Source organism: Meriones unguiculatus, chromosome 8, assembly GCF_030254825.1.
Source record: "Meriones unguiculatus strain TT.TT164.6M chromosome 8, Bangor_MerUng_6.1, whole genome shotgun sequence".
NCBI classification, from domain to species: domain Eukaryota; kingdom Metazoa; phylum Chordata; class Mammalia; order Rodentia; family Muridae; genus Meriones; species Meriones unguiculatus.
The window spans coordinates 26,684,216-26,712,164 of record NC_083356.1 but is presented as its reverse complement, the minus strand read 5'-3'; the positions used below and the strand labels follow the sequence as shown (position 1 = coordinate 26,712,164).

Below are 27,949 nucleotides of genomic sequence, written 5' to 3'. Positions count from 1 at the left end.
GCGCAAGGGCTCCCCTGCTTACTGGATACAGGTAGAAGTAGGAGAGGAGGCAGCACGGTGCTCTGTGTGTGGATACAGCTTGAAGTATGCTTGTTTCAGATGACTCTGTGAGGAAGTTGAGTTGTTGTCTTCATCCTGATTTACAGGTGGAGAAGCTGAGGCACAGAGTTCCTGCAAGGGGTTACTCTGTAGGAGAGTTCAGCTTGATGGTAGGAGCAGGAAGAAAAGATCCAGGAGCCATGGCTCTGGGGTGAGGACACTGGTGGGAAGAACCGCAGAGAGGAAGATAATGTGAGTTGGTCCAGCGTGCCTTGGCTCTGAGTAGACAGCTCAGTGAGAGGCGGCACTGGGAAAGCACCACCCAGTTCTGTATGTGGCAGCCCCGGCAACTGAGGTACCCCCAAGTCAATAGTGATGCCTGCCCACAGCCCTGGCAACCCAACTGTTCTCTCCCCGTCTTCCCTGTCTTCGTCCCACACAACCCTGTGACTGGCACCAGGAGGTGCTCAGTATGCTTGTCACACTGAGTGAGTGAAATGACCAAACAAATGAATGAATGGATGGATGGATGCTTAGTCTCCCTTGCTCCTGGAAAGGCACTGGAAACCCAATGCCTGGGTTAGTGTAGGGGAGCTCATGGGCTTCTGGATAAGGCAGAAGATATGTGAACCATGAGGGACAGTGTGAGAACAGGAAAGGGGTGCCCTGCCAGCCACGACTGAGGCAATTCCTGGGAGGCAGGTCCACCTGATATCCTTAGAAAGCAGAGGGCTCAGGGTGGACCTTTCGGGGTCAGAGGTCCCAAGTTTTGAGAGTCATGGTGCCTGGGCCCACTGTGTGCTGCCAGCCCATAGAAGTGACAGTTACAGGCAGCGGTGCAGGTGCAGGCAGAGCTGGTGTTTAACATGAGGGTGCCCTCAGAGGGCAGGAGCCTGGATCAGCAGATCACAACTATGCTCCATGGGACACTGTTCAAGCTGAGCCTTGGTGCCTTCCCTTTGGAAACCCAGGCCTGCTCCTCACAGGTCTGGTTTCCAGGTCACAGCAGGGTGCTGGCACCAGCTTGGAAGGTGGCCTGCCTCTCTAGCCCTGTGTCCATTTATAGAGGAGGCTTTAGGCTCAGCAGGGGCCAGCACTGGTCCCAGGTGGCACAGGGCAGCAGGGCAGATGGTCAGAGCAGGCACCAGGAATGTGTCCACTTGGGTCACCTGCTCTGGAAACCCTCCCCTGCCCACCGTGCCCTCCAGAGAGCCTGCCACCTGACGCTCTTGTAGGGTCCCCGTCCTGTGCATGGTTCCAGGTAGCCCTTGAGGGACTAAGTTGGGGAAACTCCCTGAGGCAGGAGGCAAAGGGGCAGGTGACCGTTCGGTGGCACGGTGTCCCCTCCTCTGAGGTCCTCCCAGACCTCGAGGGCTGAGGTCTTGTGATAGGTTCTGATGGTTCCCCAATCTGGACCTCTGCCTAGAACGCTGGGTCATTTGTTCCTTCCATAAACAAGTGGGAGCGTCTTGGTGCCAGGCCTGGGTGGGAGGTTGGGGTGTGGGTGGAGCTGAGTGCTAGGTCCCTCCTCCCATTAGGGATGCCTTCCGTGGGCTGGGCACATGGCCAAGGTGGATGGAGGTGGCATGGGGTTAGGGCACCTGTTTTGTGAGGGTTGCACCCTCGGAACCATGGGGCACAGGGATGGAAGAGCTTTGGATGGCTTCCTAGGGACTGGTGTGGGTGGAGCCTGCTAGGGTCTCCCCTCCTGGCCCCAGAGATGGGCGCTCTGGTAGGGCTCCAAGAAAGCTCTGGATGTGTTATATATAGACTTCTCCGAAAGGCCTGGGGCCCTGCCAGCTGTAGCAGGTGCCCCCAGGCCTAGCTAGAGGCCCCAGCGCACACAGGGAGGGGGCACTTGGAGCCCTATTTGCAGCCCTGGCTGGTGCAGGATCTCAGAAATTGCTGGGCCTGTCACTAACAAACCCTTTTCTAGACAAGAAAACTGGTGGGCCACCAGAGGTGGTTTGACGTGCCACCTGGGGATAAGACCAGCAAGACCTTTGGGAGTGGGCAAACCTCCAAGCATAGTCCAGCTTCCTGGCTGGTTGACTTGGACCATCTACTCGGTGTCTCTGAGTTGCTGGATGCTGGTGCCGTGTACAGGGCACAGGGTGTATGGGCAGGATGAGAGCTGGTGGGACAGCTGAGATCACGGGACTGGGACGCAGCATCAGGGCAGGTACTGTGCACGCTTTATAAGGGTAGCATGTCCTGGGGATCTCATGTGGCTGCCTGGCTCTCTGGGGTTAGTCAGGATGAGGCTCCAGCGGGACACTCTGGACCTTAACAACCCTACTTACCTTAGCCAGGCGAGAGTGGGGGCTAGCAGGCTTCACTGTGCAAGGCTGGCTAATGGGATTGCTCTCTGGGAGTGGAAGGTGGGGTGTGGCCTCTCCTGGCCCAGGTCCAGCCTTTAGGGGCCCATTCCTCTCCCCCAGCACCAACCATTGATTACAGGGCCAGGCCTCTGTCTGGGAGCCAGGCTTGCAGCTGGGTTCCCAGCAAGGCAAGGCCTCTGGGGATTCAGAGAGCAGGAGCCCAACAAGCCCTGCTCCAGAAGGCTGTCAGGGTGATGCAGCCACTGGGGCAGGTGGAGACTGACATCTGTCTCCATTCTTGGGCTGGGGAGCGCAGGGTTCCTGCACAGGACTCTGTCCCGGCGGTGGAGGCAGTGCAGCCCAGGAGAAGATCCTTCTGGAAGGCTTCAGGAGAGCTGGGTGGGTGTCAGTTGCCTTGGAGATGAGCTCCAGTCTCCTGCGAGACTCGAGTTTGCCTAGGTTCAGTGCGTCAGTGTCTTCAGCTGTAGGCTGGGAGTAGTGGCTCTTAAGGTGAAGTGAGGGCTAGTGGTAGCCGGCACACAGTAGCTGCTCAGTAAATGCGTACGAAGCTGGAGAGCTGGAAGGGTTCTTCCAGGCCGGTGGCCCCTCTGCAGAGGTGACGGCTCCTGCCCAGTAGGATGCAGAGGGAATAGCTGGCCGGTCGGCTCTGGTCCCCCTTCCACCCCCTTCCTCCTTCCTCTTCCTCTGCTGGCCGCGCCTTTGTTTGCCCGGCCAGCGCGCTATCTTTAGGCAGCAGGTGCGGGAGCCGCCGTGAGTCGGGTCGCCCGCCGGTCACCGCCCCCCACGTGACGCTGGGCGCTATAAATAGCTGGGCCGCGGGCAGCCCAGCATCCGCCCGGAGCCGGCGCCGCTGCGGAGGGCGCGCGCGCGGGTCCCGGCCCGGCCGGCCGGCGCATGGAGGCGGCCGCACGCCTGCGGGCGCGGGTGAGCCGGGCTGCGGGCGGCGGGGACCGGCCTCGAGGACACTCCCGAACCCTAATCCTACTGGCAGGGGCTCTGCGCGGGATGGCGGCTCCACGGCGGGCTGGGTGGGAAGCCCCGCTGAGGTCCGGGAGCTGTGCCGCCCTCACCACACCCTACTACTGGCCCTTGGGGGTCCCCAGCCCACCCACAGAACAGCTTTACCTGTCGTGACGGTACAGAGTCCTGAACTGAGAACCCCAGACCCTGAGTGTCACACAGGGTCCCGTTTAAGTCCCTCCTGACATTAGACGCACTCCCACTCCACCACTCGAGGGTGGGGCCTATGTGAACCTCTGTGTCTTCTTTTTCCCTGGGGTTCAAGTGTTCCCAATTATTAGACGCAATGTTGAGAAAACGCGTGTTGCTGGAAGGCCAGAGCTGGCCAGGGTCCAGAGAAGATACTTCCACGCCCCTCTGGCCCATGTCCTCTTGTGGCAAACAGGGACAAAAATGGGTCTTGAAAAACATGCGGGTTCTGGGAGCAGCTGAGGACTTAGGGTACTGCTAGAGGAGGCTGGGCAGAGATAGAGAAGGGCCAGTCGGAGGAAGGGCCCAGGCCTTATTAGGATCCATAGGCATGAGGGGTGGTGAGGATGTGGTGGCTTGTTTGAGTGCCTGAACCCACTGTGGCGAGCAAGGTGAGATCGGCTTTTGCTCACTCATAGAGCTGCTGGGATAGGGGTGTAGGTGGTTGGTGGGTGGGCACACAAGCCTTGGGTCAGGCCTGCTGGGGTGCAGTAGGTACCTCTGAGGTAGAGCTGGCGCCACCCTCTCCCTTGTTCTCTGGGCTTCTTGATCCTCTAGAAGTAATGTGACGCCTTTAATCGTAGGGCTGAGGAGGCAGAGGCAGGTGGATCTCTGTGAGTTCGAGGTGGGCCTAGTCTAGAGTGAGTTCCAGGAGCCAGGACTGTTAACGCAGAGAAACCCTCCTCCTGGGGGCTCGCCACCATGTGGTTGAACCTGGGTAAAGGTGAGAGAGGCATGCTGTGAGCATGCTCCTTTGCCCACTCTTAGGGGGTGTGACCCAGTGGGCTATGCAAATATTATAAGATGCAGTTCAGCCTGGTGACCCCTACGACTGGATTCCTGGCCTCCATCCTCTTAGGCCTGGGGGGTGGGGGTGGGGAAACATTGTAGGTTCAGGGTTCCTTTGCCCACACAGCCAGTCTATAACTATGGGTAGCAGAACTAGGCCGAGGCTGTTGCCCCTGCTGTAGCTGATGGGTGCAGCCAGCTCCACAGGAGACTGCCAGTGCTCTCAGGCTTCCTGGGGCCTTCTCTTCTTTTCTTCTACACACACACACACACACACACACACAGGCATTGCAGTGCACACACATGGGATGCCTCCCCCAGGAGGCCCAGGTGTTTGTGTCAGAGCATTCGAGAAGGCTCTCCTTGCTTACACCAGGCTAGTCGTGGCTCTGCGTGCACAGGGATTGAGAACCTGGCCTATCAGAGCGGGCATAGGACTCCTTTTTTGCACCCTCCTCCAAAAGCGCCCCTCTATCTTACCCCTGCCAGAATGGTGGCAGGGACTAGCTGCGAGCCGTGGTACTGACTCCGAGTGGAGTGCCGAGCTGTTCCCAGGCATAGAAGGTGGTGAGTCTGCGCTGTCTGGCACAGCTGAGCCTTGGGCGGTGGGGCCTGTGCCTACAGCTTGGGACCAGAGTCCAGGGTCCTATGCTGGGTCCTTCGTACAGCCAGGCTGAGGCTCCAAGGGCCTGGTTTGCTTGGTGGGCAGCTGGAGAAGTGGGCGTTGGGGCAGAAGCAGGGAGGTGAGAGGAATGGGCAGAACTCTTCCAGATGGGGTCCAGGAGGGGCCTTCCTTTGGAAAGAGGAATGCTGGGTGGGGTATGGGCTGAATCCAGGGGCTCAGGCTCTGCTAACCACTGGGTCATAGCCCAAGGGACTGTGGTGACATTTTGTTCACCCCTTACTGGATAGGTGGGAACTAGGTCCAGGGAGGCCAGTGACATGCCCAAGGTCTCCCAGTCCCTCCAGGGGGTGGCAGGGAGCCAGCTGCTCTTTTGAGCCCTTGAAGCTGGTAGATTTGGAGAGGGGAAGATAGGCGAAAGGGTTGAGACTGATGCCCTCCAGTAGTGTCCTTCCCCAGGGCCCTGTCATGGCGTGATCCTCTTCCTGGCCACCTGTGCTGTCCCCTCCTTGGCATGAGCCTGGCGGCTGGCCCTTTGGCCTGTGGTCTCTTGCAGGGCTGAATATCTTGTTTACCTCCAGTGCCTGGCAAGTCCCAGTAAGTGGTGGCTGCGGGTGGAGATTTCAGGAAACCTGAGGGGGCAGCTAGTAAGGCCACTCGTGCCCCTGTCCTCTGGTGGTACCCATTGTCCCTAAGACCTGCCTTTGCAGGACGATCTGAGCTTTATTTTGTGCTGTGGCCAGCAGTCCCAAGAGAAGGACCGTTGCTCTCATGGGCTTTGCGATGGGGGACCAGGCTCCGAGACTTGGCGTCTGTTGTTGTAGGTGTACTCTGCTTGTGGGGTGTCCATGCTTATGGGGTAAGACTTGATACCCTCTTCACCCTATCTTGGTGGCTGTGTGTAGCTCTATCACCCCTGGAGTCCGGGACAGCCCCGGCAGGATCTGTCTGTTGTTCTGTTTTCACATGGAGAATCTAAGGCCTAAGGAGGACCTCCCATTTCTTTCTCTCCTCCCGTAGACTGTGCCTTCTGAAGACCAGTGTGAGATTGATGGAGGAGCCCCAGGAGGGCAGCTCTGACTACTGCCGTTCCCAACATCGTGGGTGCTGCTGCTGAGGAGGCCTGCGCCCCTCTGGCCCTCACCATTGCCCTTGCCTCCCAATGGCCTCTGCTGTCAGGCCAGAGGCCAGCACTGCTGCCTGAGTCCGCTGCCCCTCTCCAGGACTTGCCGTTCCCTGATGGGGTAACGTGACAGACGCCCGGATCAGAGGCTGCCTGCCCACCACGGCCCAGGGCTGCCAGAGCTGGTTGAGTTCAAGTTCATTTTCCCTTTGGTCCTGAGTGCTGGGGTCCAGCTCTGAGCAAAGGGGACTCTCCTCTATCCACCCATGCAGAGAGGGTGTCCCCAGCAACGGCCCCATAGAGGACACTGCTCTGAGGCCAGAGCCAACAACTTGAAGTTCTCTTTGCTTGGGTTTTTTGGTTGTCGTTATTTTTATTTTTGTCTCCTTGTAACTACTCCACTCTGAGAGACAGGACTTTGGAGCTGCCCATCTTGCTGGAGGAGGGGGTTGTTTGCCTCTCTCTCTCTCTTTTTTAACAATTGGGTTTTTTTGGAAATATCCACCACCAGGCAGCTTCCTCTCTGTCTCCCAAGTATTTGCACAATATTTGTGCGGGTTGTGGGGGCGAGGTTTTTAAGAAGTCTTTTCTTTTTGGACAAGCACGGGGATCTCACTGGACTTGGTGTGGGGGGCTGGGGGACCCCCCGCGCAGCCCTTGCTGGCCAGTCCTCTCTGGGTCCCCGGGGGAGGCATGGCCCGCATGAACAGGCCCGCGCCTGTGGAGGTGAGCTACCGAAACATGCGTTTCCTCATCACCCACAACCCCAGCAACGCCACGCTCAGCACTTTCATCGAGGTGAGTGGGCTTTCGGGGCTGGGTGGGTGTCTTGCCTGGCTCAGGGTGCGATGGGTGCTGATGGTCAGCTGGCTTTCCTGGAGGGCTGGCAGCATTCAGGCTTGTGGGCAAATGGACATTGCCTAGGCTGCAGTTGTCCAGGTCCTGGGTGACCTTGGCCTGTGCAGAACCTGAGCAAGAGAGAGGGTGATGAGGTGAGGGCTGGTGGGGAAATGGCTTGGATGCAGGCACATGGAAGATGGGCTGGGAGGGCTACCTCAAGGCTAGTCTAGCCCACAAGCGCAGGTGCCAGGAAGCCTTAGGGAAAGGAGAGTGGCCACTGTAGCCTGGAGAGGTGACCTGTGAAGAGTCTACAGATGTTTGTTGTCTGTAGCCACCCTTACTCTATTTCCAGATGTGACTAGGTATTTTTTTTTCAGAGCCTGTGTGTGGGACAGAGTTGGGGGCTGTCAGTATGGCCTCTCTGGGGACCCTGTGCTGGGCTCCTTGCTGCAGACCTGGAGCTGCTTGCACAGCCTGCAGCTGTGTGCTGGGCAGTTTGTGGGATGGACTTGTGTGGCTTCTCTGTGGCATGAGCTAAGTCCCATGGGCCTTTGGGCATCAAAACAGGAAAGACTGCATTGAGGAAGGCAATGGGCACCCCAAGTCAGGGAACCTGGGCCCTGGACACATAGGCAGGTACTCTGCTAGGGGAGTCTGCCCCTCTCTCAGTTCAGAACCTTGAAATGACAGCAAGGGCTTGATGAGGGCTAGATAAAAAGCACTGTAAGTGACCAGGACAAGGGCTCAGGGTGACCAGGGTGAGGACTTTATGACTAAAGTCAAGGCTCAGTACACAACTAGGGTGAGGGATCAGAGTGGAAGCATGATGAGGGCTCAGGACGTGAGCACAGCTGGGACTGAGTCCTGAGCTGATGGTGGCTTTCTCCTACAAGGTCCCCATGGTCTTTGAGGTGGACACTCCCTCATTTTTCTTGCACTCTCAGAATAGTGTCTGCTGTTCCCATCACATGGCTAGCGAGACCTAGTCATTCCTCACCACTCCCAAAATACCCACTGGGAGCAGGTAGGTGGGGGCTGGCCCTGCTGGTGGCTGTGGGTATAAATACCCCATGTTGGCTGTTAGCTGGGTGAACTTGTCTCTGTAGGAATGGGGCTTCCCCAGTGGTGTCTGAGTGGTGCCACCCAGCTCACTCCGAGGTTCCAGCCCCTGAGGTCCGCTTGCTGGAGGCTCCAAAGGGACTATGTGGGACCCACCCATCCCCAGGAAGGGGGTGGGTGATTGTGCATATGCAAGGAGGCTGCCTGAGGCCCAGGCCACTCTGCTGGGGACTGTGTGGCTTTATCTGGAGAGCCAAGCTTTGCTACCAAGACCCATTGTCTTGGGTGCTGCACAGGTGTGAGGGACAGGAGGGGGTTGAATCACAGAGGTTGAGCTGGGCGCTTTAGTGAACGCCGGTGGGCTCCTTCGCTTCTCCAGGTGGGACAGGTGACCCGGAAGCACCAGCAGAGGCTACCCTGCTTGTCACTAAGCATCCAAGCCCACCTGCTGATTTATGAAGTCCACTTGTCTCAGGGGAGGCAGCTTGAGGGGACACAGCTCTGTTTAGGAGTTCCAGAGGGACAGGCCTGTGGGGACTCAGCATGGGCAGAGCCCTGGGCTGGAGCCAGCTCTGGGTTCTGACTTTCCCGGCCTTTCCCTCTCTCCACCCCAGGACCTGAAGAAGTACGGGGCTACCACTGTGGTGCGTGTGTGCGAAGTGACCTATGACAAGACCCCTCTGGAGAAGGACGGCATCACTGTTGTGGTGAGGGGCGTGTGTGGCCCTGGGCACTTGTGGCTGCCGCAAGCAGGGGCTGGGCAGTAGATTCGGGGCCCTTCACTGTGAATTTGAGGCTTCTCTGCCGCCAGATCCTTCCCGGGCTATCTGTGTCTGTGCTGGTGTGTGGGACAGATGACTCTGAGAAAGTCACCTCCGACTGCACCCATTTCCCTAGCCTAGCCCTGAGGTGAGGTGGCACACGCTTGATATTGTTGGTCATAGCATCCCAGCACTTGGCTTGTCTGGATTGGGGCCTGTGGGTCCTACCAGACGCTCCAAGTCCATTGGCATCCTGTAACCTCTTGTGGTTCTTTTTTGGAACAACTGAGTCTTGGAGTCAGACATTCTCTGGGACCACGGCAAGAGGTGAAAGGGCTCACCCGGACAGAGGCATTCCCTGAGTCGTGTTGATTTTCCACCTGCTGGGTGTATTTGGCAGTATGGGTTGAGGCTTGAGCCCTGACAGCCCTAGAGACCATGACAGTCCATGGAGACCCTTTCGTATAGATGAGGTGGGGCTCAGCAGCTGCCTGCCTGGCTCCTCTGTGGCTCCCAGGGGCCCCCCTTCAGCCTCTCATTGCTTGCCCGTGGGAGCCTGTCTCCTGGCAGCAGTGGGTCCTAGGAGAACCTGTGCAGAGGCCATGGATAGGGATCCTAGCTGCTGTTTCCTTGGCTTCTCAACCCTGGGGCCTCAGCTAAGGGGAGGAGGGGCATAAAGGAAGTGGGCATGGTCCTTGGAGGGTCAGAGAGGTAGCCTCTATGGCTGGCTCTAATCTGGCCTATTGTAGTGTCCTATTGTAGTGGCCTAGAACAAGGCCTCTCTTCTCCATTCAGAGCCTGGATGAGTCAGGCCTCGTGTGGCAGACCCTGACTGACTGTGCTGAGGTCCCAGTGCCCTGTCCTCAGCAGCAGAGTGACCCTAAGTTACCTCCCTCGTGAGGGCCCCGTGTCGATGGGGTCTCATATCCACTCCCTGGCAGTTGGTAGAGGAAGGAAGAACTTGGGGTCTCCCAGGCCTGGGAGGAGTCCTGTGTGACTCTTTCCTGCTGTGAGATCTCGAAGGCCATTCTGAGCCTCGAGCCACCCATAGTGTGGATGTTTAGGGGAGGGGTGTGAGCATGAGACGAAGGTGTATCAGCATCCCTTAGTGCAAGGTTAACAGATCTCCCTTCCTCAGCCACAGGAGGGACTTGGGTTAGACTCAGGCCAGCCGTGTAAACTGGTGGCCTCCAGGAGCTGCTCTGTTTGGAGGTACAGAGACCCCAAGAGCCGCCCTCCATCATTTCGCTCCTGCAGACCTATGTTAGTTCATCTGTTGGTATCAACAGGTCCAAGTCTGGGCCAGTAGATGGGTTCCATCCCTCTCTTCCCCACACCGTGCCCTGGTTCACCCTGGGCTGGAGCCTTCTCCATGTGGGCTAGCCTCACCCTCCCACCTAGAACTCTAAGGGACAGGGGAAGGAAAGCTAACAGCGCGAGGGCAGGCCCTCAAGCCTCTTCCTCTTCAGGACTGGCCCTTTGATGACGGAGCGCCCCCTCCTGGAAAGGTGGTGGAGGACTGGCTGAGCCTGCTGAAGGCCAAGTTCTACAATGACCCGGGCAGCTGCGTAGCTGTGCACTGCGTGGCGGGTCTGGGAAGGTGAGTGCCGGGTGGGGCTCAGTGCCCGCTGCTGGGCCCTCGGCTTGTGCTTCCGTGGCCTGACTGTATTGCTCTGTGCGTTTGGATGTGGGCCACATCCACCATGTGTAAGGCCCCAGGGGTTCCCAGGCAAGGTCCTTCACAGCCTGGCAGGGAGGGCTTCCCGCTATGATCCAGTCATTGCGACTCATGAAGAAAAGAGCCACTGCAAAGACATGCTGGCCAGTCAGGGAAGCACTCCTCCCTGCCCCATGCACACACCCCTATTGCAGGAGGGATGGAGGCTGGACTCAATAGCCAGTATGCTCATAGCTCTTTTTCTAGGTGCTTAGGCACAGAGAGGTGGTCTCTATCCCCTCAGGTTGCACAGGAGGGGCAGGAGGAGCCAGACTAGAGCAGACAGCTGGTCTGTCTGGAGTCTGCGCCTTCCATGGGCAGCTGAGGGAATCGGGGGATGGGCACGGGGCAGTAGTCCGTCCCTCATGCCCTGTGTCTCTGTCAGGTGGCATGAGGCAGGGGTGAGAAGGGGTGCCGGGTCTCAGCCGACCTCAGCTGTGCTTGTTCCCGCAGGGCTCCCGTGCTCGTGGCGCTCGCCCTCATCGAGAGCGGGATGAAGTATGAGGATGCCATCCAGTTCATCCGGCAGTGAGTAGCCTGTGTGCGGGGGCGGGTGGGCAGCACTTCGGGATCTGTGGTGGGTCCTGACAGCTGGGCGGGGCCGGGCTGTCACCACGGCCTCTCCTTGCCCCTCACCTTTCACTTCTGTAGCTGTTCCTTGTGAAGTGCCCCCTGCATGTCCCCAGGCCCAGTACTTCCTTGGGGTATGGTGGCCTCCCTGGAGGAGCCCCCATCTTCCTGATCATCTGGGCAGGGACTTCCCAGTTGACGCTGCACCGCTAGCCTGAGGCACATGTGTATGCATGTATGTGACATATCCACTGTGGATAGGTGGACACCTTTGTGCTACCTGAAATAGGCAGAGCCATGTCTTTTTCTCCCTGGGGCAGGCCCCGTAGTAACGTGGGCCCACTGGCCTGCGGGTGTCCTTAGGGGAGCTTGGGATATGAAGACTGGTATACAACCTGAAGAACTACACCAAACACACTCACGCAGTCCTCTGTGCCTTAGCACAGCACCGAGGAGGTGCCGGCTGGCTAGGATGAGCTGCGCTCCCTAGCCTGCACGAAGCCCAGGCCACCCAGCTTTCTCCCAGAGCCCCCATTTAGCCTGCCTCCTCTTGAGTCTATCCACTCAGGCCGCACAGATAAGGACAAGAAAGGGCCTGCTTCAATCCTACTGGCCTGCAGAGTCTGGAGCTCTCTGGAGCAGGCAAGGTGCCCAAAGCCAGGGTTTATGACCCCTTCATCCTGTCCTTGTCTTCAGGAAGCGCCGTGGGGCCATCAACAGCAAGCAGCTTACCTACCTGGAGAAGTACCGGCCTAAGCAGAGACTGCGGTTCAAAGACCCACACACGCACAAGACCAGATGCTGCGTCATGTAGCTCAGGGCCTGGCCCTGTGTACCCTTTACTCCTGTGCCTCATTGCATCTGCGTCTGAGGAGTCCAATGGCTGTGTGCGTTCCTGATCTGTCCCTGTCTGTGCCCACGTCTGTCTTTTTGAGGCTGTCCCTGAACCTCCTGCCAGTCCTGTCCAACCCCTCCACCCCCCTGACCAGGCCTGCTCCCTGGCCTGTGGATTGCAGGTGGGTGTTTTTAACCACTGGGCCCAGTGCCTCAGCGGCGCCGCCCTCACCCTCACCTTTTTTCGGCACCTTTGTTACCGGGTGCTCTGGACTCTAAAGGCAATAAATCAGGAGCTGTGGATGTGTGTGAAGAGTGGTGCAAAGCCGAGGAATGGGGTGCAGATCCTGGGAAGCTGTGGTCCCCATCTCTCTGCTGTCCTGGGTCTGTTCTCCTGCTGCCTGCCTCTCTGGCACCCTCTGGTGGCCATGTAATGCTCTGCACCCTGCCTTGTTTTCACAAATTCTTGACACCAGCGCTGAGCAGCAGCTTAGTTGGACTGGTCACAGTTTGGGGATTGGAACATTAGAAGGTGAGGTTGTGTTACCCCTGAGGGACAGAGTGGGGGCCACTTGGAACTTTCAATGGTGTCCACCCTTTGCCCCCATGCAACCAGTGAGGGGTGGGTGGGCTGAGATTTGGCCACAGTGGCCACTGGCCTAGGAAATGACCTCTATTGCTCAGAGGAGGAGGAGGACAGGGTCAGGGCAGCAGGGTGGGGTAAAGGTAGATCTATGAGCATGGGTATGCTTGGGTGACATGGGCCTGTTTGGGGCCTTATTGTCCTGCTCACAAGTTTTGAGCAGTGGGCTGGCTCTTCCCTTAGCTGAGGAAAGGAGACAGGCTGTGGTGAGGTCCCCTAAGCTCTACCCTCAGGGACTGAGACTGAGGGGGAAGGGTTCTTCCTGAGAAAGGATTGGGGGGGTAACCTCAGGGAGTCTCAGGCCCCTCTTCTGGACTCTTGCAAACTTGAGGGGCCTACCGCGGAGCTTTGTCTGGGGCTGGCTGATGGGCCCTGCTGGAGGAAGAGCCTGCCCTCGGGTAGAGAGGCCTGCTAGGCTGCCTTTCACATCCACCTGCTCCACAGCCCCTGCAAACCTCTCACTTTGGGATGCTGCAGACTTTCCTCTCAGGCCCCACTTCCACTGAATGGCCTGCTCAGCTGTGCGTATTATGTCCTGGGCTTTGATCATGTGCAGTTGATCCCATCCCTGAGCTGTCATTATTAGAGTCAACCACAGATCTTGCAGTTTGTCTCTGCCCTGCCCCTCCTCGTCTGTCCCCGTCTGTGACCCCGAGCCTTCCTAGTATCTTCTAAGGACTTGGCTTTGGCCACGGGAGAGGGCTTCCAGGTGGCGGGCAGGAAGCTGGCGGCTACTCCAATTTTTTTGAGTCTAGGTTTTTCTTTCAAATGGAAAAATGTTATAGAATCAAGCTCTGTGGACAGGGTAGGGACAGGGCTGTTCTGGGGGTAGAGATGGGGAGGATGGCTCCAAGTCACTTCTTGGGTCTGCTTGACACCTCCTGAAGTAATGACAGCTGTCTGGTGGCAAATTCCCGGATGCTGGGTTCTGGGTCTTTTTTGAGGTCTTTAAAAGCTGCAGGAGAGAAAGGAAAAGTCAGAGGTTATCCCGGCCTAGGAGCAACGCCCCAACCCCCACTCCAGTTCTATATGGGTAGGAGGCTAAGAGGGCACTTTTCATCCATTGGCCAGCGTGGAGTGCCCTGGTGAGGTAGGGTCCACTTAGGGGGTCTGGGTTCCTGTCTGTGCCACCATCTGAGATGGCATGCTTCAGAAAGATGGCAGGTATGGAGACAGGCCGAGGGTGTGGGCCACTTACTGGAGAATAGCAGCTCAGTGTCCATGTCATTTATCATCTGTGACATGGCCTGGGGTTGGTAGCAGGCGGTGTACCCTGTGAAAGATGGAAGGAGAGCCATGGCTGTTGGATGGAGGCTGCTCAGCCCCAGGCCCTCCTCCCCACCTGCTTTATGGGTGGGCAGGGTGAACGAGGATTCCAAGACTGGCCCATGCTGCCCACCTATAAAAAGAGCTGCCCAGGTCTTGATGCGGTGCTGGTGGCTGTGCAGGTAGTTGATGGCCTGCGACAAGTGGATGCTGAACTCCTCCTGGCTCTGGGTCATCTGGCCAGGGGAGAGCTTGTCTGTCACTGCCAGGGCCCTCGGAGACTGCTGACCCCTCCCGCTGCCAGCCTCACTTCCCCGGTAAGGACAGTCCATGGGGGGGGGGGCGGTGCAGCTACCTCAGGCCCCCACTACTTGACCCTGCACCCTGGTCTCTCACCAGGCAGGTCCAGAGGAAGTGGCGGGCACTGAGGCCGGTCTCCCAGGCCAGCGAGCAGAACAGGGTGTGCCGTGGCTGCCAACGGAGCAACACAGCACAGCGGTAGAAAGTGAACTTGGCCTGCTGCGGAGACAGCCGTAGGAGGGGGTCACCCACTGCCCGGGGTTTTCACTCCCAAGACCATGGCTGCAGTGAGCATCTCAGCTGCCAGGTATGGTGGTGTCTGGGAAGCTGCCCCAACCCAGGGGTCACAGTGCCCTGTGGAAGGTAGGGAGGTACCTAGCTCTGTCTTAGTTTGTTGGGGAGCTGGCTGCTTTTGTCCCCTCCCCCTATGACAGGGAGTCCAGAGAGTGGAGGAGCGCAGTAAGGAGGGCACTGTCTGTGTATCATCAGGTACGCTGTGGGTCCGTGTCCTACCATGCTCTGCTATGGCGGGTAGACCCCACAGGTCTGGCTGGCCACATATGGGAGTGCACGGGAAGAGGACAGGGATCTGGGGAGGCCTATGGGTGCCAGGCTCTCCTGCCACTACCTTCTGTTCTACCCTCAGGCAACCAGGCCTGACTGCCCTGTCCCTTTGCCCGAGATGAAAGGCTTGCAGGTTGACACTGACCGTGACAACAGCTGGACACTGGTCCTTCAGGTGCAGGAGCAAAGGCACCATACTCTGGCATACTTGGGACCTCAGGCCGTTCAGCTCCCTGTCTGTCATCGTTGCTACTAGATCCCCAAACAGTGCTATAGCGGCTGCTCGAATTTTGTCCTGCTCCTATGAGGCAGGGACTTAGGGAAGTTCCAGTGCTTCCCAGTCAGGCTTAGGGACCCAGGGTAAGGTTGTCTCTCCTCCCTTGGATTCAGAAAAGGGTCAGGCCTTCCTTTAGACAAGGCCTCAGGCCATCCTCTGGTACCCACCGTCACCCTGACAGCCAGGACCATGAAGGCAGCTGGGTGACTTGGTCTCCATTTCCTCATTGGGAGGGGGCAGTCATTTTGGACACTGCCTATGAGTGATGTGTAGTAGGCCAGGACACATAGGGGTTGAACAAGTGAGTCTTGGCACTCTTCAGCCGTGAGGAGGGGCTGAGAACTACCTGGTGGTCACTTGGCCAGATCTGGTGCACCTGAGGACTCACAGCTTGGCAGTTCCTTTGGGTTCGGTGCCAGGTGCAGGAAGAGGGCAGAAGGGGTCCTGAGGCACAGGGAGGTGTGGGGTGGGCCCAAGGGAGCATGCCCAGTCATGCCTGTTTCTATGCTCACGTTATCAAAGAAGCAGCGGGCGTTGGTAGCGATGTTGAGGCTCTGGGCACCTGCACCCTGTGTGCCCAGGCGGTGCAGTACATCCGACACCATGCCCATCATGCCCACCACTACTATCTCACTGTGTTGGAAGAAGCCATCGAGGAAGGCTGACAGTTGACCCTGGAGAAGGGCTCCCTGTAGGGAAAGCAGTGGACAGTGGGTGGAAGGCCCAGGCCTGAGCCTTCACCTGGCTTCAGTTTCTGCCTCCATCTTGCCCTTGAGTCCCAGCTCCTTGTCATTCTTGGGCCTGGGGCCACTTTTCCCTTCCTCTGAACCTCACACATGGGCTACCTACCCTCTCATATCTGGCTCCCCTCAGGTTAGGTGGGACTAGCTGGACCAGGAAAGGTCAGTTTGCATTTACTGAAGTAGGACCACTGTGGGCCCTTTTTATACTTTTTTATTTTGGCTGTTTGTCCTCAACTCTAGATGAATGGTCAGAGAGCACCAGGACATCCCTACCTTTGGGACTTTTATCAGAGTGGCTTTCCTCCCAACTTCTAAATAAATTTTAAGTAAACTTTGTCTCTTTAAGATCTGTTTGGTTAGAAATGTTAAATTCACTTTCAGAGTTGTTTGATGGCGGCATACACCTGGGCACTTTTGGGTGTAGTCAGTGTGCTGGGATCTGGGGTCTAGTCTGGTAGGATGGGGGTTCTGATAGAAGGAGCCAAGAGAGAAACTGGGCACGCACAGCATGGTATGCCTGCTGGTTGGAAGCAGGCGGCTTGCTGTCCCACTCTGGCCAGTCCTTCCTTCCTTCCTTGACTCCAGCAAGCCTGACTGGGAATGTTTGTGAACCTACCCTCTCCTTCTGGTCTTGCTGTGACTGCTTCCCACACCATGATTTGGGGCGGGGACCTGTTCCCTTTCCATGACCCAGTCCTCCTGGTTTAGTAAGTGCCTTTGTCTGCCTCTCTCATTCCCTATAGAGTCCTCCTCAGTGCAGGGCACAGAGAGGGTACAGGGTGACTGCCTGTCTGCTGATTTCTGGTCTGGGAGAACAGCTGGAGCAAGAGAGAAAGGACAGAGCACTGAATGAGTGAACGGAGGCATGAGGGACCGTGTATAGCCAAGTGAGTGGCTGAATGAACAGAACCAGTGTGTGAAGGAAGGACAAGCCAGACAAAAGGGCCCTAGGGACAAATGGATGGGTAGGTGGGTGGCTTGGTGCATAGAATGGATGGACGGGTAGATGGATGGGTGAGCAGATAGATGGGCAGACGAGTGTATGGATGGGTTAGGGAATAGATGTAGGAATGGGTGGGTAATGGATGGGGAGAGGTAGGTGTATGGGTAGATGGATGGATCCAGGCATGGAAAAATGAATGGATGGTTGGTTGAGCAGATGGATAGGCACATGGGCCGAAGGGTGGGTATACAGGCAGGTAGGCAGATGGATGGATGTGTGGGCAGATGAGTGTCTGGGTGGGTTATTGAAGAAATGGAGGGACAGGTGGGTAATGGATGGGGGGAGGTGGGTGTATTATGGGTAGATTGATGGCTCCATGCATGGACGGACAGATGGATGGATGGATGGATGGAAAGGCAGCTGGCTAGGTGGGTGGGTTAACAGGTCCATGAGTGAGTGCTACATTGCCTCCCCCCACATCCCAGTTACTAAGCCCCTTCTTGCTACATGCAGTGCCAAAGGGCTTTGCTGCTCATGGTGACTAATGGTCGGACCATTGGTCAAGGAGGTTTGGGGGCCTCATTAGGATGTAATTTCTGTGGCATTCCCATGACCACAGTTTCTCTGAAAGTCCTGAGGTTGACAGCAGGCTCCTACAGCAGCAGCAGAATGGGCTGCACATCTCTCACTGCCTAGGGTAGAGGAGTAGACACTTCTGTGCTAGTAAGAACACGTCTACCTTTCTCAATATCTTTATCAGATGGAGTCCACTGACTGGCCCACACCATCCTGGCCCTAAGAGGGTACTGCTGCTTCAGATGGCAGCGGCCTGAGGGCTGACCATGACCAGCATGATGACTATGGCCATCACTGGTCTCATGACCTGCCTATTACACAAAGCAGGTCCAGTTTCCATCCCATTTTACAGATGTGACTGAGTGCTAAACAGGCATTCTCACTAGAGTTTGGGAAAGGGGACTATCCAGGGTTTCAGGCCTTGCTCATTACATGGTGCCTCCAGTAGGGAAGGTGTCAGGAACCTTAGGGCCTGAACTGGGGGACCAGAGTGAGGGAAGGGCAGGTCCTCCAAAGGCAGCATTGCAGTCTTTCTCAACACAACTGTCCATATGGCATGTGCTATGGTGATGGCCTAGGAAACTTGGTTGGGAAGGGAGAATTTAAGGGCAAGGGACACATGATTCTCAAGGGGAACTCTCTCTCTGTGCCAGGTAAAGGGTGCTGGCTCCTCAGTGGGCCTCTGGAGCTGTGCAGGAGAGCTTGTCCCTCCTCACAGTAAGGAGCCAAGTTCCTGGGACACAGCAGTGTCCTCTCCTAAAATAGGTCCGTTTCTGAAGGTGAGGAAGGTGAGGCCCAGAGAGGGAAAGTCACTGTCCCAGGTGACAGAGCTAGGCTTCCAACCCATTGGACCTTGCCCACCCTTGATGCCTGAGGCTACATGGCCTATTACACAAAGCAGGTCCAGTTTCCATCCCATTTTACAGATGTGACTGAGTGCTAAACAGGCATTCTCACTAGAGTTTGGGAAAGGGGGCTATCCAGGGTTTCAGGCCTTGCTCATTACATGGTGCCTCCAGTAGGGAAGGTGTCAGGAACCTTAGGGCCTGAACTGGGGGACCAGAGTGAGGGAAGGGCAGGTCCTCCAAAGGCAGCATTGCACTCTGGCCCTCACCTTCTCCGGGTGGAAGAGTATGTTTCCAAGGCCCTGCAGACTGGCCACACGGATCTCAGAGCTGGTGTCCTGGAGACTTTGAGCCAGTACAGTCAGGGCAGCCTGTTTAGAAAGCACCTCCAACAGGGCAGGGCTATATAGGAACTGGGAGCCCCGGAGAGCAGGTGACTCAGGCTTGGCACCCTCTTGAGCAGCCTATGTCTTGGTTGGGGACTGTGAGGCTTGGGTCTCTGTGCAGGGCTTGGGAAAGGATGGTTGACCAGCATCCCCAGGGTACCAGGGTTAGCAAGCATTTGCAACTTTTTGATGCTCAAACCCTTCTATGTATGGCTGGTGAAACTAAGGCCCAGAGAGGTTACTTAGCCAGTCTGGAGCCAACTCACACCCATGGTGGGCTTGGGGGACATATGGAAACAGGGTCCCTGGAAGAGAAGCTCACAAATCCTTCTGGTGGAGGTTGGAGAAAGATCCCTTGCTTGGCTTAGAGACCAGGTCGCTGGTACCAGTTACAGAAAAGACCTCTCCTTCAAAGCTCTGCCTCTGCCAGAGCCCTCAGTGGTGAAGTGGCCACATTTCCAACGATTACCCCCTTGTAGCTAAGGGTTCTAGGGTGGGAGTGGGTGGAGCCCCGAGCTACATGTGAGCGGGATCATGCCACACTTGAATATGAGCCGCTGAGCTCATATTCTGCTTTGCTCCTTGTGGGCAGGGAAGGGTGGAGAGACAGGTCCCCAAGGCTATATAGGCTGACAGTCCTGAGAGGCTGAGGCCCTGCAGAGCTGAAAGGAGTCAGTCTGGGCAGCTGTCCCCACAAGGTGAGCCAGGCGGGCATCTCGTCTGGGATTGAGAAGGGTACAGGGTGGGACATAGGCTGTGTGGGGCCCTCCGCCCCCTCCCTGCCCTACCTCAATGAGGAGCAGGATGGCCGTCTTCCTTTCTCGCTCCTGCGGGCTCTGCAGGCTGGGCAGCAAGAAGCCGAGAACCGCCTTGATCTGTGTGCAGTGGTTCTGCACCATGGCCCTGGGGGCAGGGCCTGGTTTTGCAATCCCCGCCCAAGAGCATACCTTCTACCACCTCCCAGGCTGGCTAGGTTGGGTAGCCAGGCACATCCCAATGTGATGGAGTAGGCATGTGTCTCTGTGTGTTCCTCTCCCATGTGCCAGGCCTGGGCTGTGCAAGGGGGGGAAGGCAGAGGAGGCACAGCTAGCCCTTGTTCTTGAGGTCCCGGGGCAGGGCGGGGGGAGGCTGGAGGAGGAGTCTGCACCTGTACACTCTGAGTGCGGTGTGTGCCTTGGAGTGTGTGTGGCATGTGCCTCGTGGGCTCCAGAGTGCTGTCAGCACACAGTAGGTCCAAGCGGTGCTGCCCTGTGTGGACTCAGGTGATCCACGAAGCTCAGTGGTGTGGACCACTATGGTCCAAATGCTCAGCCTGCCCTTCCCTTGCCCCACTGTTACCTGGCAAGGAGGCCCACGCCCTGGGGATAGGTGTGGATGGCGGCGAAGTGCTCCCAGCCGCTCTGCAGTTCCAGGTGAGCAAAGTCATGCCAGTGTCCCGTGGTGGACAGCAGACTCTTCAGTGCCTCCAGTGACGTGCTGCAACCGAGTAGAGAGGCCAGGCTCTATCCAGACTTGCAAATGCCACCTGGGTTTCCTCCTGCTCTTGGGGTGGGGCCCCGGGCTCTGCCAGCCCTGGAGCCTGCCTCCTGCTAAGGCCCAGGGTGAGGAGGGCTGTGCTGGGCACAAGGGCACAGGAGAGCACATTCACCACTAGGTCCTGCTCATAAAAGAAAGCATTTAATTAGGGGGCTCACAGTTCCAGGAAGTTAATAGAGTCCATGGCCATCATGGTGGGAAGCATGGCAGCGGGCAGGCAGGCATGGTGCTGGAGCAGGAGCTGAGAGCTTGTATCTGAGCCACAAGGGTGAGGCAGAGAGTGCAAGCTAACTGGGAAGAGCCTGGGATTTTGAAACCTCAAAGCCCAGCCTCAGTGACATAACCTCCTTCAACAAAGGCTATACCTCTTAAACTTTCCCAAATAGTTCTACCAACTGGGAACCAAGCCTTTAAAATACCTGAGTGCTGTGGGGTCATTCTCATGCAAACCACCACAGTGAGAGACCAAGCATGCTTTTGGACAGGCCAAGTCTGGGACTCTCTGACCTGTGAAAAGGACCTGGTGTTTGCCAGCTGCAGGGTACCTGGGAGGGCCCCCAGTGTCCAGTATGGTACTGAACACAAGTAGAAAGCTGGGTCATGCAGCTCCATGAAGCCCAAGCTGGCCTGGCTCCTTGACCATCTGACAGCTCCTTGCCGTCCCTGGCCTGGTTGCTGGGAGTGCAGGACCCTGATGTGTGGGAATACTGTGCCATAGGGCTGTCTGATAGATCAGCACTGTTCCAGGGCAGATTTGCAAAACCAAGTGTCAGAGGATAAAATTGCATTTTATCCTGATGGTGCTAACTTAAGAGCCAGCTGGCTGAGCTCTCATCTACAGCTGGCATTAAAAAGAAGCAACATCGTCTATCAGTCACTGATCACGCCCACAGAGAGACGATGGCTTTCAGAAGGGAAGGGGGTGAGAGGGTATTTTGTTCATTTTGGGACGCTCTGGAATCTTCTAGTCTTGGGGCACCCTGGGCCCACGGGGACAGCTTCTCCTTCATGGCTGATTTGTCCTCGTGGCTACAGCAGGGCTTCAGAAGGAAAACCATGAAACGCTGTTGGGAATCTTTGCCTGATTCCAGGAGAAAACCACAGTCTCTGGAGATCCCTACAGCTCTTGCTCCCCAAGTCCAGAACTCCCCAACGGCAGTGTGCCCTCTGAAGTTCACATGCATCCTCAAAAGCAGTGAAAAGGAGTCCTAGAGGAGACACCCGCCATAGGGCAGTCCCCCTGACCAGCCAGAAGCTCACACTACCTCTTCCTCAGACTCTCCACATTCCAGCATATCCTGCTCCATCTTGCACCTCACAGTTCCATCTAGGGCTTCATTTCTTCACATCTTTACTAAGCACCCTGACAAATGTGAGATTCTTCCTCCTCCACTTAACTTCTACTTCATTTTTTAAAAAAGATAAGATCTTGCTATGTAGCTCAGGCTAGCCTCAAACTCTTTCAGTGAGGGGCCTCAAACTCGGCAGCCATAGTGCCGCTCTCTCTATCTGCTGTGGCCCCCAGGGGGACAGAGGCTCCTCAGAAAGAGAAGGCAGTGCCTGTGTGCTCCCCGAGGGCCACCCAGACACCGGTATACTCTTTCACAGCCCTGATTGCCTTCTTTTCTGGTTTTACTTTGTTTTTACTTATTTGCTTAATAGATTATGCATATGGTGGTGATGGCAGTGGTGGTGATGGCAGTGGTGGTGATGGTGTGTGTGTGTGTGTGTGTGTGTGTGTGTGTCTGTGTGTCTGTGTGTCTGTGTATCTGTGTGCACGTGGTTGTGAGTATGCTACAATGTATATGTGGTCAGACAACCACAGGGTGCCCGTCCTCATCTCTCATCTTCCACCTTGAGACAGGCTCACTGCTGTGTGTCAGGCGAGCTCACAGGAATTCTGTTTCAGCCTCTCTTCTCCTGTAAGAGTGTTCAGATTACAGATCTGTGCTATTGTGTCCACCAGCCGCGGGGATTCGAACTGAGGTCCCTATGCTTGTTCAGCAAGTGTCTTACTTACCCGGGGAGCCTTTCCCCTCCCTCAGCTCCTTATTTTATTTTATTTTATTTTATTTTTCAAATTAAGGTCAAGTGCAGTTTATATTACATTACAAGTGCAGTTTGCCATCATAGTTAATTTTAATTAAGCGTGAGCCAGTGGCAGTAAGCACAGCCATCCTAATCTTTACTACCTCCCTTTTCCCGGATGGAAACTCACTCAGGGTAATGTCTTCCAGGTTCATCTGTGATGTTCCACAGGTTGGAATTTCCCTTTGGTTCTGAGTATTGTCTGTGAGGGGTCATCTTGATTGAATTTCTAAGCATCTTAGAAGATTAGTACATGCCTTTTTCTTCTGGTTTACCACCCCTTTCTGCTTATCCACCAAGTTGTGAAAAACAGCCCCAGCCACACACTCCTTCTGCCATGATATTCATGATATTCTGCGTTCACAGGGCTGAGCGCCCATGGATTGAGCTCTCAGACGACATGGACCAAGAAGAATTCCTTCTTTTAAGTTTTTTTTCCAGGTGTTTTATCAAAGCATCGAGAAAAGTAATTAATGTGTTATCCCATTGTCTGGATGGATCATATTCCATCCATCCATCCATCCATCCATCCATCCATCCACCCATCCATCCCTGACTCTTGGCACATGTCAAGTTTTGGCCACTATGAATAGTGTCTCAGTAAGTTTCCCAGACTCCAGAGTCTCTGCTTTCAGTTCTTTTTTTTTTTTTTTTTTTTTTTTTTTTTTTTCAGGTATAAATTTAGAGAAGTATGAGTGCTGGGCCAAATGAACATTCTGTAGATATTTTTCCTCCTGGAGATACAGTCTCTGTATGTCCCAGGCTGGTCTTGTACTCATGATCCTTCTGCCTCAGCTTCCTAAGTACTGACATGACAAGCAAGTGCCATAGCACCTTATGCTATAGTTGGCATTTTTGAAGTTGATACAGCTGCTCCATCTTGCACCTCACAGTTCCATCTAGGGCTTCATTTCTTCACATCTTTACTAAGCACCCTGACAAATGTGAGATTCTTCCTCCTCCACTTAACTTCTACTTCATTTTTTAAAAAAGATAAGATCTTGCTATGTAGCTCAGGCTAGCCTCAAACTCTTTCAGTGAGGGGCCTCAAACTCGGGATCCTCCTGGTGAAGGTGTGAAACTAGATGCTGAGATTGTGTGACCGCACACTCGCTTCTCTTCTTCTCCTGTCACTAGTCCTTGTCCCTTGGCTCAGCAGGGCAAAGGTCAACTCTGAGGCCAGGAGGAGAGGGAGTTAGCAATAGAGAAATGACATGTCTCATGAGGCTAGCAGTGAGTAAGTGGAAGTCCTTAAAGAGGCAGGGGATGGACACAGATGGACACAGCTGAGAAATGACCTGGGCAGAAGAAGTCTCCAGAGCTAGTGTATTTGGGACTCAGGGCGGTCCCACACCTGTCAAAGGCATGCTCTACCCAAAGGCCCACTCCTCGGTATGGGGCCCAGTCCAGCTGAGCAGGATATCAGGAGCATCCAGTGCCAAGACTCTGTCATCAAGTACTCTGTGCCCCCCACCCCCGTGGGGCACCCACAGCCAGTGATAGACTCAGAAGTGGGTTCATATATCCCCTCCTCAGCACCCCCTTTTTTCTCTCCACAGTGCCAGTCAACAAGGTATCAGGCCCTAAACTGTGATACATCTCACTGATGCCACCTATCCTTTGAGGCCTAAAGAGTGCCACCCAGCTTCCCTGGCTTCCCACTATCACCCCTGCTTATGTGCCTGCCTATGCTTGGGCTCCTTTGGTTGGTCCCAGCCAGGCTGCTTTCCTCTGAGCTGAATGAGGTCCAAGTCTCATTCAGCTAGAGGTGGACATGGGAGCCACACCTAGTCAATCAGAGCCTTGAATGTTTCCATTGGTTCAGGGATGGGAGTAAGTCTGAATTTGGGCAGATCAGAGAGCATGGACTCTACCCAGGCTATGTTTCAGGGCCTTTGGCTGCTGGACCACCCTTAGGACCTTCAGGGTGGCCAGTGAGGAACAGGGAGCTGAGGCAGAGAGGGGTGCACATTGGGCTTTCCATCCACAGGGAAAGCCACCCATGGGCCCTGAAGTGTGGGACTTTCCTGGAGCATGGAAACAGACATTCCTGTCTTCTAGAATCTTCTATCCATGGGGTTGACACAACAAACCAGAAAGGGAGCAGAGATACAAGTTGCTACATGTTAAGGGCCTGGTGCAGGGGAGGGGAGGGGCTGGGGGAGGTGCTGCTGTTCATAGGGGTGGCTGTAGAAGCCTTCATAGGTGACTCTCAGGTGAGCAGAGCCCTGAGGAGTTGGGGGAAGAGCAGGGTGGAGAAGCAGAAGGGAGGAAGCAGGCATCTTTGCATTCTCCCCATCTTGCTGAGCTCTGGGAGGAAAATGTTTCATTAGCTTATTAGGGAAGATTCATGCATTTTGCATGGTTGATGTGAATAAAAAAGAGATTTTGCGCATATTGGAATTCAGAGGCAATCTGAGTAAGTGACATTTTTTTTTTCTTCTGTGACGTGCCTCGGGGAGAGCTGTTAAAACTGACAAATTGCATGAAGCACATCATCACACAAACAAATGAAAAGAGTGAACCCCAGTGGTTTTAAAAAGACTTGATTATTGGATTTTGGAAAATATGACCCGGTGCAAAGGGAAGCCCAAGGGAAGCCTACTGTGACAGGATGGAGTGTCCCTCAAATCCTGGTCAGGTGGGTGAGGGGCGGGGCATTACTGTCCATGATATTTCACAGAGACAAGCCACAATCCACTCAGGTAGGCATAGCGTTGGTGAGGGCTGGATGGTAGTCTGTGGTCCAGCTCATTGCCTCTTGGCTAGATAAACGTCAGAGCCACCCTGAACCTCTGTTGTTCCAAGTATATGATGTGAGGAGGGATGGCTGTGTCCTGGACCCACTGCAAGGAGCACATGGATCAAGAAGAGGTGTCCTGTTGGGTGATGATGGTGTATACCTTTAATCCCAGCACTTGGGAGGCACAGGCAGGTGGGTCTCTGAGTTCAAGGCCAGCTTGGTCTATAGCGTGAGTTCTAGGACTGCTAGGGCTACACAGAGAAACCCTGTCTTGAAAAAACAAAAACAAAAACAAAAACAAATGCGCTCTGTGTTATGACTGGGTAGCTGTGTTCAGGGGCCATGTGTCTGTGTGGCCAGGTACCCTCCTAGGGGGACAAAGAAAGCAGACACACACCCGTCTTTAGGACAGTTTGTGCTGGTTACTTATCCTGGCCACGCGTGACATTTGGGATCGTGACTGTTATGACTTAATTAACTGTACTGGCTGGTTTTGTTTGTCAACTTGACACAAACTAGAGTCACCAGAGAGAACAGAGCCTCCGCTGAGGAAATGCCTCCATGATTTCCAGCTGTAAGGCATTTTCTCCATTAGTGATTGATGTGGGAGGGCTCAGCCCATTGTGGATGGTACCACCTTTGGGCTGGTGGCCCTGGGTTCTATAAGAAAGCATGCTGAGCAAGTCACGGGAAGCAAGCCAGTTAGCAGCACCCCTCCATGGCCTCTGCATCAGCTCCTGCCTCCAAGTTCCTGCTCTGCTTGAGTTCCTGTACTGGCTTTCTCCGGTGATGGTTCATGGATCTGGAAGTGTAAGTTGAATAAACTCTTTCCTTCCCAGCTTGCCTTTTGGTCATGGCGTTTTTGTCGTAGTGATAGAAACCCTAACTAAGACACTGGCCTTTTGAAAAAGGCGTGCTGGACTGTTGGGAACACTGATATACTGTATGACTTATAAAGCAAATTATTTCAGTCACCCGGACAGCTCAAGCTCCCAGCCAGGCTGTGTCTGGGCTACTCAGGATATTCTATAATGAGTGGAATCATTGCCTCTCAGAAAGAACCGGCTCAATCTGCCTTTGAATCTACACTTTGGACTTTAAATGTGTTACAGGGATTTGGTAAAATTATTTAACTCTCCTGAAATTTAATTTTCTTAGCACCAAAAACAAAACAAAACAACAACAACAACAACAACAAAAAAAAACCCAAACTCATTGGTTGGTGTCCTTATAAGAAGGGGGCATCATTAGCCAGGCAGTGGTGGTGCATGCCTTTAATCTCAGCACTAGGGAGGCAGAGACCGGCAGATCTCTGTGAGTGCAAGGCCAGCCTGGTTTACAGGGCAAGTTCCAGGACAGCCAGGGCTACACAGAGAAACCCTGTCTTGAAAAACAAAAACAACAACATAAAAAAAGTAGGCATTTAGACCCAGGCAGGGGACAGTATTATGGGATGGTGGAAACTGAGATTGAAGTCATGCAGCTTTAAGCTACAGACTACCAATATATTGCAGGGACAGCAAAGCTAGGGAAGGGACAAGTCTGCAGACCCTCTGACTTTTGACTTCTCGCCCCTGAACTAAACAATAATATCTTGTACCTACGTTCTCCTACCCACTCTCTGTGCCCACTTGTTCCTTGGGCAGGAAGCTAACTTTGTCCTGGGCATTCCTACACACACTACAGGTATGTGTAAGGCCCAGCACTTAGCTGCCTCTGAGGCCTTGGTCTTACCTTTGGGGACTTGGCGTGATTGCTTCCCAGACTTTCTGACTCTGCTCAGGCTCTTTGGGTTGGTTCAACTCCAGGATATAGTGCATTTGGGCCAGAAGGGCCAGGAACAGCTGGGGAAAAACATCCCTCACGGCTTTCTTGAACTCTCGCGCGAACTGTAGTTCGTGAATTGTGTACATGGCCTGTTGGAGTTGGGCGAGGATGGATGTAAAGTGCTGGGATTCCAGGCCCAGGATGCTTAATCAAAACCCACACTCTAACATACCTCTCCCCTCCCCGTTCTCAAGGCTCAAGGACCAAGTCTTAAGTGTCCGGGCAATGTCCCTTGACCGTGCCAGTTTATGCCATCTGTGCAGTCTCCACCAGAGCCTCTGGGCCTGCTGCGCTGATGCTTCCCAAGTGCTGCTCCCTGACCTGTGCTCTTTAGCTGATATAGCCACGTCGATAGCTGGACGTGCTCCCCCAACCTATGTTCCCCAACCTGTCCAAGCCTAAGGATCTCCTGCCTTCTCTGCATTCTCAGCTCTGCGTCTGCAGGTGGCTGGCTGCCTAGGGAAGATTTGGGGAGGCAACTCACAACATGGAGTTTGGTACAGCTACTGCCTTGTTGCAAGAGGCCAGCCAAAGGAGACAGATGTAGACATGAGCACCTTAGTAAGCAGGTGTCCTGTTCCTGGGCGTGTAAGTATGATGTGGGCTAATGGAGAAGACTGGAGACAGGGTCCCAAGGGGACAGTGTTCTGACGACAGTTTGGCTCCTCCAAAATCTATGACCCCAATGTGGGGCATGGCTTTGAGCCCCAAACTCTAGGATTCTGTTTGTACATGGCCAGAGGCTCCCTCCCCTCCAAGGCTGCCTCATACAGTCTCCTTAGCAGTCCTATGGGTAGAACCTCCTGACTTACTTGCCAAGGGCTCAGAGTCCTGAGCCAGGTCATGGGGAACTGAGCCTGGGGACAAGGCCTGTGAGATCAGTCTGTGGGCAGGGCTGCCCTGTGCCCTTCTCCTCCAGATAGGAAGTAGACTGGGTATCAGTCCTCCTCCCTGCAGTCTGGTACACTGACCCATGTGTTCACACAGCTGCCTGCCTGGGACGGGGGCAGAGACTCACAGCCAGTGAACGCATGTAGGGCCTCTCAATGGGACAGGAGATGCTGTTGCTGACACTAGGAGGCAGAGGCCTCTTCTGCAGCCAAGCCAGCAGCACAGTCAGAACCAAGTGGCTCGCAGGCTCTTCAGCTCCCAGGGCCCTCCACAGGCGGAAGGCATGGCTGTGGATAGAGAGAAGTGGTTAAGCTGCAGCTCAAGCCTCCTTGGCTTGGCTACTAGGCTCTTGGCCTAGGACCCCAGTGAAGGACAGGGCGACCTCGTGTTTACTTTGCAGGGAGGTGGACACTGAG

At 55.2% G+C, this 27,949-nt stretch overlaps 2 protein-coding genes across 5 annotated transcripts in view; one reads left to right on the top strand and one right to left on the bottom strand.

Moving 5' to 3' along the window:
• The window catches only part of Ptp4a3 (protein tyrosine phosphatase 4A3), a 32,395-nt gene extending 20,189 nt beyond the window's left edge, over positions 1-12,206 (top strand). Inside the window, exons 1-6 of one of the 4 annotated variants that reach the window (XM_060389285.1) lie at positions 2,585-2,759; positions 6,022-6,922; positions 8,638-8,730; positions 10,254-10,384; positions 10,955-11,029; positions 11,768-12,206. In XM_060389285.1, the coding sequence (XP_060245268.1) occupies positions 6,818-6,922; positions 8,638-8,730; positions 10,254-10,384; positions 10,955-11,029; positions 11,768-11,885 (522 nt within the window). In that variant the 5' untranslated portion in view covers positions 2,585-2,759; positions 6,022-6,817 and the 3' untranslated portion in view covers positions 11,886-12,206. Of the gene's footprint in view, positions 1-2,584; positions 2,760-3,178; positions 3,306-4,931; positions 4,947-6,021; positions 6,923-8,637; positions 8,731-10,253; positions 10,385-10,954; positions 11,030-11,767 lie in introns of those variants that run through there. The other 3 variants (XM_021628832.2, XM_060389284.1, XM_021628826.2) reach the window with 3 other exon arrangements.
• Positions 12,207-13,362: 1,156 nt separating this feature from the next.
• LOC110542305 (maestro heat-like repeat family member 5) overlaps positions 13,363-27,949 on the bottom strand; it is a 64,990-nt gene continuing 50,403 nt past the window's right edge. The window contains exons 20-30 of the mRNA XM_060390506.1: positions 27,661-27,820; positions 26,550-26,731; positions 19,787-19,948; positions 19,237-19,351; positions 18,332-18,475; positions 15,468-15,644; positions 14,824-14,979; positions 14,211-14,333; positions 13,948-14,050; positions 13,747-13,821; positions 13,363-13,503 (exon numbers count right to left, since the gene is read on the bottom strand). Coding sequence (XP_060246489.1) covers positions 13,403-13,503; positions 13,747-13,821; positions 13,948-14,050; positions 14,211-14,333; positions 14,824-14,979; positions 15,468-15,644; positions 18,332-18,475; positions 19,237-19,351; positions 19,787-19,948; positions 26,550-26,731; positions 27,661-27,820 — 1,498 coding nt within the window. The 3' untranslated portion in view covers positions 13,363-13,402. The remainder of the gene's footprint in view (positions 13,504-13,746; positions 13,822-13,947; positions 14,051-14,210; positions 14,334-14,823; positions 14,980-15,467; positions 15,645-18,331; positions 18,476-19,236; positions 19,352-19,786; positions 19,949-26,549; positions 26,732-27,660; positions 27,821-27,949) is intronic.